Genomic DNA, 10,169 nt, shown 5'->3' with positions numbered 1-10,169 from the left:
AGAACAAAGAGAATGTTGCACACAGTGACAGCCATATTGTTTAATGAAGAATTGTGAAGGGCTTAATTATTCTCAGCAATGCAACGATCCAAGACAATCCCATAGGATTAATGCTGAAGCATACTATTCACCTCCAAAGAAAGAATTGGTATTGATTGAACACAGACTAAAGCATGCTATTTTTCACTTTCTTTCATTTTTCCCTTTATTCAAGTTTTCTTATAGAAAAGTATTAATAAGGTCATGTTTTACATTTAAAATAAAGAATCTGGTGCAAAGCCCCTGATGTCTCATATTAATTCCAACTTAGCCATAAACTTCACTCTGATCAATCACCAAGTTTGGTTGATTCCACCTCTGCAATGTGTCCAGATTTGGTTCCTCCTCTCAATTCCCATTTTACCATAGCTGTTCACCTAGACTTTTACTAAAGCCTCCTCACAGGTATTCCTTTTGTAACTCCTTCCTCTACTCCCTGTAAACTCTAATCCATCTTCCATGCTCCTTCCAGAATAATCTTCTGAACTCATCTATTGATCATTTCACCTTTTACTGTTCAATGACTTCCCATTGCCTTTCCTAGAAGTAAGGATCAGACACTTTATCTAAATGACAGCATTTGGATCTTTTTTAACAAGCAAATTTCTTATTGGTGGTCATTAAATGGACATTTGTATACTACAGTAGAGTCCAACCACTCACTACTTACCTGAGTTGTCCTCCATGTGAGAATATACTTTTAATTATGTCTGCTTCCTGTGCTATCCTTTGCTTAGGTTCTCGTTGTTGTTCAAACATCTTTTTTTATTTGTGTCCAACTCTCCATGACCACATTTTAGGTTTTCTTGGCAAAGATTCTGGAATGGTTTGCCATTTTCTTCTCCAGCTCATCTCACAATAGAAGAAACCAAGGGCAAGCAGGGTTAAGTGACTTGCCCAGGATCACACAAATAATAAGTGTCTGAGGCTGGATTTAAACTCAGAAAGATGGGGCAGCTAGGTGGCGCAGTGGATAGGGCACCGGCCCTGGAGTCAGGAGGACTTGAGTTCAAATCCAGTCTCAGACATTTAACACTTACTAGCTGTGTGACCCTGGGCAAGTCACTTAACCCCAAGTACCTCACTAAAAATTAATTAATTAATTAATTAATTCAACTCAGGAAGATGAGTCTGACTCCAAGCCTGGCACTCTCTACACTGTGCAACCTGACTTCCCCTTGTGTATGTTTCTAAAATAAAACACACACACACACACACACACACACACACCTTTTTATCTATTATTCAAAGTCCTTTACAATCTGCTGGCAAGCAACTTTTCCAAGCTCATCTCACATTGCTGTCCTCTAAGCATTCTTTGTTTCAGGACAGTATTCTGGGCCTGGCTCCAACATGCTTTGTGAACCCCTTTTACTTATAAAATGCTCAATGTCTACAATGCTTACTCTCCTCTTGTTCATCAGGTGAATTTCTATGTATCCTTGAAACCTCAACTCAAGTGAGACCAATTGAACATAGAATCACAAGATCTAAATTTGAATGCTCAAGCTGACGCTTACTACAATTGTGACTTTAAGCAAATCATTTACATCCTTTGGACTTTAGGATTTTAAATGTGGAAATGAACCCTGAGGTCTCTTCCAGCTACAAATCTGTGATGTTGTAGACTTACATTCAAGAATCCTTTTCTCGAAGGTGATGTACTGACCCCTCCCTTGAACCAAATAAATAGGTTATGTACTTTTGTTTGGTTGGTTTTTTGTACTTCTCTGGTATGACTGTCTGACTGCCATGCTAATTTTGTTATTACATTTCCCATTCTAGAGAATTCATGTCCTGATACAAAACTTCCTTTTAGCAATGGTCCTGTGGAAGGCATCTTTGACCTCCTTGTTCCTTAGGCTATAGATGAGGGGATTCAACATGGGGGTTACTGAAGTATAAAACACAGCAACAAGTTTATTGGTATCCATGGAGAAACTTGAGCTAGGCCGCACATAGACAAAGAAGAGGGTCCCATAGAAGATGGTGACAGCACTGAGATGGGAAGAGCAGGTAGAGAAGGCTTTCCGTCTCCCTTCTGCAGATTGAATCCTGAGAATGGCTGTGAGGATGTAGATATAGGAGACAAGGATGATCAGGCCACTGAAGACACCAACAATTCCAGCAATAACAAAAACTAATAACTTATTGATGCTGGTATCAGCACATATGAGAGAGAAAATGGGGAAAATGTCACAGAAGAAGTGATTGATGACATTTGGGCCACAGAAGGGGAGACGGAAGGCAGAAGGAGCATGAATCATGGCATTTATGAACCCAGCAACATAGTTGATGGCCACCAGCTGGTTGCAGCGTTTCTGGGACATTACCAAGGAGTAAAGTAGTGGGTTACAGATTGCAACATAGCGATCATAGGCCATGGATGTCAACAGGAAACATTCAATGGCCACAAAAAGCCCAAATAACCACTGCTGTAAGAAACACCCTATGAAAGAGATGGTCTTTCTCTCCTCAAAGAAATCTCTAAGCATTTTGGGAGCCACTGAGGAAGAGAAGCTCATGTCCACAAAAGACAGGTGACTGAGGAAAAAATACATGGGGGTATGAAGGCGGGCATCAATCCGTATGAGGATGATCATTCCCAGGTTGCCTGTCACGCTAATGAGATAAAATAATAGCACTAGAAGGAAAAGGATGACCTGCAGTTTCGGGTGATACTGCAAACCCAACAAAATGAACTCAGTGACTCTGGTGTAGTTTCCACTGGCCATTTACTCCTGGTACTTTCTGCTGAGGGAAAAACAAAAAATATACTATTATAAGATTTTAAGATTTTTAATTAGAAGGTATCTTATGGTTCAAATTGGAGAGCTGGAAAACATCTTAGAAGTCATCTAGTTCAACCCTTTTATTTAGCATTGGAGGAAACAGAAGCTTATGGCACCTAATATTCCATAATTACTATATAAAAGAATAAAAATTTAAATCTAGGCACCTTAATTTCAGATCTTCTCTACTAGCTTGTCATTTGAATCAACATTTTCAATCATATGAAGCTATATCTATTAAGACATATGTGCCATCACTTGAGAGGAAGGAGAGAGTTACTTTGTTTTGATTAGTTTCTGCCACTATTTTTGTTTTGTTTTGTTTTTTGTTTTTGATGGTGGTGATGGTGGTGGTGGTGGTGCTTTTAGCCCTGGCCTCTGCAAACTTATGAGGTCAAAGTTTACTCAGTACTTACATTGATTTTAAAATATATATATAAAAAGAAGGAGAATAAATGGCAATTAGTTTGGAACAACTGATTTAATGCAAAGAAAGGATAGGAATTCATGGTCTTGCCCAGTTCTCTAAATTCCAAAAGTCCTGTAGAGTATGAATTACTAGAGACCAGCAATGATTTGGCTATGATTTCATTTTCTGTGGCAATTATATCTTATCCAGATGAAAGCAATTTTTTCTAGTTTGTCCATAGTTACTTATTTCTATATCAGTTGAGTCTGGTATTCATTATGTGCACCATTATTTTATTCATTTCTTTTGCTGTGTTTTAAATTATAAGTGTTTTTGTTGTTGTTGTTGTTGTTTTTAAGAATGGATGCTACTAAGGGCTACTAGGTGGCACAGTGGATAAAACACCGGTCCTGGATTCAGGAGGACCTGAGTTCATATATGACCGCAGACACTTGACACTTACTAGCTGTGTGACCCTGGGCAAGTCACTTAACCCTCATTGCCCTGCCCCCCCTTCCCTACCCCCACCCCCCGCAAAAAAAGAATGGATGCTACTTCTAGGTGATATGCAAAGGTAACAAATCTTCAGTAGTAAATTTCAGTGATTGTCAGACATACTGCAGTAGCTTTGGCTATAGAAAAAGTAAAGCCTTTCAATAATCATTCAAACCCACAAAATGACCAAAATAGTGGCAATTTGACAAAAAATAAAATGAACAATAGAAAATGCGAAACTGACATACTAACATGAAGCAGTCTATTTAATCCCCATAAAATAATTAAAGACATTGGTGGGGCTATGCAGATGGAGTGGTTATTATCAATTATTTTTCAACATGACATAAGCTTCTTGAAGGTTTAAGGTAGTAAAACAATAACAATAATTCTTGCAACAATGAAACAGTTGTTTACCATTGTTATGAAGGGAAAATATCAAATGATTTAGGCACTTTTTTCTTCAAGGCAATCCCAAAATTTCTGTCAAGTCTATGTGAAACTATAAGATATGGGTATCTTCATCAGACTGTAAAACATTTACCTAACCAAATTGTCACTTGGGGTATTTTATTGTAATTGCCTTGAATCTAAAATCTTGTCCCATAATGGGGAAATAATAAATTCTGATTATATTGATGTATTAAAAAGCAGAATTGTTTCAAATTTATAGAGATTGATAAATGGAGATGAAACATTGTAATATGATCTTTCAAAATACCATATGTCATGAAAGATTAAGAAATATAGCCAAGGGACAGGTAGGTGGTGCAGTGGATAAAGCACGAACCCTGGATTCAGGAGCACCTTAGTTCAAATCTGGCCTCAGACACTTGACAGTTACTAGCTGTGTGACCCTGGGCAAGTCACTTAACCCTCATTGTCCCGCAAAAAAAAAAAGAAATATATCCAATAGATGGATAAAAATAATGTATCATTGGTCTATGAATTCAATTTCCAATTGAAAGCCTATGGACTGTAATCAAGTCTATACTTGGAAATATGTACTATTATTCACAGATGAACTTAATATTCAATATAATAAAACCTCAATTTCATGATGAAGAATTGAAGAATGTGTATTAAAATAATATAAATTCAATTTCAAATCAGCTCAAAACAAGTGACTGTAATAAATGGACATACTGAATATTAAAATGTTTTTAACATATAAAAATCTATATGGGATATTAGATGTCAACAAATTTAATTATTGCATTAGGTCCCAAGTAATTTTTGCAAAGCTGTAGTATCATATGATCTATAACTGTACAAGATGTTCCAAACCCCTCATTTTATAAATAGAGAAACTGAGGCCCAGAAAGGGGAAGTGGCTTGCCTGAGGTCACCCAGCTATTAAATGAGAAACTGATATTGAACTCCAATTTCTAGTCTTCAAATGCAGGACTGTTTCTTGTCTTCTATGTTACTTCTTTTCCCTGGGGACAGAGAAACAATCAAGGGTGGAATGGGAAAACCAGCAGCATTGGGTGGGTCAAACAGATATATGATCACAACCAAATCCAATGGGGAGTGAGTCCTAAGGAATTTTACCTAGCGAACATCATTTCCTTCCTAATGATTTCTTTCTTCCAGTAAGGTTCAGAGGTGTAAGAAGAACTCTTTTACTACCAGGTTAAACTTTGCATTACGCTACTGAGGCAGTTTTTGCATAATGTGTTTGATAGGGTGTGAAGGAAGAGGAAAAGAATTATCTGATAATTTCCTACTTAAAATAATCATTCTTACTAACTGGGTACAAAGCTTAGTTGATCCTGAAATGTCAGAATCCTTGAAGTGCCAATATAGATGCTGGATCCAAGAGCAACCCAAATGAATTATCCCAACATTCTCATTCAAACAAATTTAAAATAAAACCTCACTTACACTGGGTGCTGATTGTCAATTATATTGCCCATAAACAGTTCTGAGTTGGATTTCCATGGCAGGGAGGAGAGCTTGTGCTTGGTCACTATGGAGCAAGTACCCTGGTTACAGTTCCTGGGGCAAGAGGTGTCCTTGTGATAGTAAGGGAACAGGGGTCCTTCCTGGGGGGAAACCAGAGCATGGACCAGTAAATAAGTGACAATGTCTCTCCCTGAATCACACCACCTTGGAAGCACTGAAAACTTGTAGACACCCAGAGCTACCTTTGAAAACAGCACCATGAAAAAAAGCCTGAAGCTTGAGACAGTGCCTCCCCACAGCTGGAGGAGCAGAGCCCAACATTAACATAAAATTCAAAGTGAACAAAAATCCTGGAAAATGAGAACACAACAAAAAATTAAAAGATGACCATAAAAAGCTACCGCAGATGCAGGAAAGACCACAACTTAAATTCAGAAGATGACAACAGTGTGAAAATAGCAACAATGAAAACCTCAAAGAAAAAGGCTAATTGGACAGAAGCCCAATAAGTATTCATGGAACAATTAAAGAAAAAGATAAAAGTGGTAGAGAAAAAAATGGGAAGAAAAATGAGAGCAAAGCAAGAAAATTATGAAAAGACAACAGCATGATAAAAGAGGCACCCCCAAAAATATAAAGAAAAGAACTTGTTTTTTAAAAAAAGAAGAATTAGCCTAATGGTAGAAGAGATACAAAAATCTCACTGAAGACAAGAATTTCTTTAATAGCAGAAAAAGCCAACTGGTAAACAAAGTAGAAAATTTTACTGAAGAAATAATTCCCTAAAAAGTACAATTGGCTAAATGATGAAATAAGAATAAAAACTCATTGAAGAAAACAATTACTCTAAATGCAGAATTGGACATGTGGGAGCTAATGACTCCACGAGATGTCAAAAAACAATAAAACAATAAAACAAAATCAAGAGAATGAAAAAAAGAAAAAAATTGAAATACTCATAGGTAAACAAATAACCTGAAAAATAATTCAAGAAAAGATAATTTAAGAGTGATTGGACTACTTGAAAGACTTAATTAAAAAACAGTGCCTAGATAACATAAGGGATGTGAACAATCAGTTTTCAAAAGAAGAAATCCAAGCTATTTACAGTTATATGAAAACAATGCTCTAAATCTGTACTGATTAAAGAATGAAAATCAAAACAACTCTAAAGTACCTCTTCACATATATCATAAATAAGAAATGCTAAGGGAAGGAGGGGAAATAGATATACTAAAAAACTCAGTGGAGTTGTGAACTGAAATTATGCCCAAAGGGCTAGCAAACTCTGCATACCTTGTGACTCAGCAATACCACTATTAAGCCTGTACCTCCAAAGAAATCAAAGGAAAAACAAAAAGGGTCTATATGGATAAACATATTTTAGCAGCTCTTTTTGTGGTGACAAAGAATTGGAAATTGGGGGAATCAATTGGGGAAGGACAGAACAAGTTGTACCTTGTGATTGTGATGGTTGTCATTGGTCCTTTGTTCTCAGACAAAACCATGACATTGGAGAGGTGATGGCTTGACTTTCAGTGAATTGGATTTAAGTGAGGCAGGTCTGTGCAAAGTCACCAGCCTCACTTTTTCCTCTAGAGTCAATCAATATAATGATCCAAGCTGATTCCAAAGGATCCATGATGGATCATGGATCATGTACTGATCCCAGAGACAAATCAGGAGAAACTAGAGCTTCTTGAGCAAAATGTGACACAGTAAAACCTGAACTTTAGGAATCCCACCTTGGCAACTCTACAGAGAGAATGAGCTCTTCCTGCTGCCTATCAGCTGGAACTCATCTCCAAAGTTAGCACCAATTTAATGACCCCCATTTGGGAGAAAACTGGGGCAAAGTCAGGGCCCAGGGAAAAGTTGTCACCGGATCAAAGGTTCTGAGGAAATCACAATGAAACTATGATGAACCATATATTTATATAAATACATAAAGGTACAAAGAATGTGTATTTCAGAGCAAAAGAAGGCACCTGTTGTCTTTCCTGTAAAAATCAAAAGATCAAAAAGTACTGGGAAGGAGGCAGGAAGGAAGGAAGGAAGGAAGGAAGGAAGGAAGGAAGGAAGGAAGGAAGGAAGGAAGGAAGGAAGGAAGGAAGGAAGGAAGGAAGGAAGGAAGGAAGAAAGGAAGGGAGAGATGGAGAGAGGGAGAAAAGGAGTGTCCTTATTGGGCTTCTGTCCAATTAGCCTTTTTCTTTGAGGTTTTCATTGTTGCTATTTTCACACTGTTGTCATCTTCTGAATTTAAGTTATGGTCTTCCCCACATCTGTGGTAGCTTTTTATGGTCATCTTTTAATTTTTTGTTGTGTTCTCATTTTCCAGGATTTTTGTTCACTTTGAATTTTATGTTAATGTTGGGCTCTGCTCCTCCAGCTGTGGGGAGGCACTGTCTCAAGCTTCAGGCTTTTTTTCATGGTGCTGTTTTCAAAGGTAGCTCTGGGTGTCTACAAGTTTTCAGTGCTTCCAAGGTGGTGTGATTCAGGGAGAGACATTGTCACTTATTTACTGGTCCATGCTCTGGTTTCCCCCCAGGAAGGACCCCTGTTCCCTTACTATCACAAGGACACCTCTTGCCCCAGGAACTGTAACCAGGGTACTTGCTCCATAGTGACCAAGCACAAGCTCTCCTCCCTGCCGTGGAAATCCAACTCAGAACTGTTTATGGGCAATATAATTGACAATCAGCACCCAGTGTAAGTGAGGTTTTATTTTAAATTTGTTTGAATGAGAATGTTGGGATAATTCATTTGGGCTGCTCTTGGATCCAGCATCTATATTGGCACTTCAAGGATTCTGACATTTCAGGATCAACTAAGCTTTGTACCCAGTTAGTAAGAGTGATTATTTTAAGTAGGAAATTATCAGATAATTCTTTTCCTCTTCCTTCACACCCTATCAAATACATTATGCAAAAACTGCCTCAGTAGCATAATGCAAAGTTTAACCTGGTTCTGCTCATCTCACTCATAATCAGTTAATGCAAGTCCTTCCAGGTTTCTCTGAAATCTGCATGCTCATCATTTCTTACAACACAATAGAATTCTAATACATTCATATACCACAACTTGTTCAGCCATTCCCCAATTGATAGGCAGCCCCTCAATTTCCAATTCCTTGCCACCACAACAAGAGCAGCTATAAATATTTTTGTATGTGAGTCCTTTTCTCTTTTTTATGATCTCTTTGGGGAAAAGACCCAATAGTGGTATTGCTGGGTCAAAGAGTATGCACAGCTTTATAGCCCTTTGGGCATAATTCCAAATTTAAAACAAGATGTGGGATCAAATCCAAATTTGGTACTTCCTAGCTGGATGAGCTTGGGCAAACCTCAGTTTCCTCATTTGTAAAAGTGTAATACAATATGAAAGTCCTTCAATCAAGGACGAAAAGTTAGTTTAAAAGTATTGACTTCTTTCTCTTCCTGTACCCAATGTCTGTAATTTTCTCTCTCCTTGCCTTCACCTGCTGAATTTGCTAGCTCCTTTGAATCTTATCTAAAATACACATTTCTCCAAGAAGTCTTTCCTCATCCCACTCAATGCTAAGAATTTCCCTTTGAAATTATCTCCAATTTAATATATGTACATATATATTTATAGATTATATGTATATATGTACATATATACCTTTCTTTATATGTCCTTTCCCTTGCATAGTGTATAGTAGGCTCAAAATAAGTGCTTGTACACTTGACTTCTTGTTATCATATTTTGCTATTTCTACTGCCTTCAGAAGGGATAGCTTGTGATATGGGAGGAAAAAACGAAGGGACGCTGGTAGATTTGTACAGATGTGATTGATAGACTTTAGACACTTTAACTAAAATTTTTCATTATCTATTTTTCAAGTATCTAGTACTTCAAAGGTACTTATCTTTGCAAACATGGAGTCACATCCAGTATTCTCTCTGTCTTGGTTGGCCTTAATACCATAATGACGACAAAAATCCCTCTTCATTCTAAGCAATTAAGACCATCAAGAGTTAGAAATTAAATAGACCAGCAATGGGACCAAACGTAGTCCTTAGACTGGCTAATGGCCAAGTCAAGTTGTGGTCATGAAAAAACACTATTCTGGGGCTTACATTATCACTGCCCATGTTCTTTACTGCTTCATTATTAAATGCCATAGATTGGTGGGGATGCCTTGCTAAGTGCAATTCTTTTGTAATAAACACCTTAACTTACTTAAAATGTATAAAAAAGGGGAAACTAAAAAAGTCTCAACTTACATGTACTTGATTGTTTCCCCTTTGAAGGTAGCAAGGGGAAGAACAGATTGGGTTCCCCAGTCCTCTGTTTATGAGATGTCTCTGTCTCACCCCTCCTCCTTTTAGCCTTCAACCCCCTCCTATTACTACTGCAGAACTTAGAAGTATCAATTTTATAGCAGAATTTTAAGACTTCTTTGTGGAAAAGATGGAGTATTTTCTTACAAAGAAGGATAGTTTTATCTCCTTTTCTTGGGACAATATTCTCCCTCAAGTGTGCCCTTCCTTGGGAGTTATGCT

General features: G+C 37.5%; 1 protein-coding gene across 1 annotated transcript; it reads right to left on the bottom strand.

The window, feature by feature from the left end:
• Positions 1 to 1,829: 1,829 nt before the first annotated feature.
• LOC122731853 (olfactory receptor 1009-like) lies at positions 1,830 to 2,774 on the bottom strand. The gene has a single exon (XM_043972114.1). It carries the CDS (start codon positions 2,772 to 2,774, stop codon positions 1,830 to 1,832), a length of 945 nt encoding a protein of 314 aa, XP_043828049.1.
• Positions 2,775 to 10,169: the final 7,395 nt, after the last annotated feature.

Source organism: Dromiciops gliroides, chromosome 6, assembly GCF_019393635.1.
Source record: "Dromiciops gliroides isolate mDroGli1 chromosome 6, mDroGli1.pri, whole genome shotgun sequence".
Lineage (NCBI taxonomy): Eukaryota > Metazoa > Chordata > Mammalia > Microbiotheria > Microbiotheriidae > Dromiciops > Dromiciops gliroides.
The sequence above is the reverse complement of the archived record's forward strand: the minus strand, read 5'-3'. Positions and strand labels throughout refer to the sequence as shown.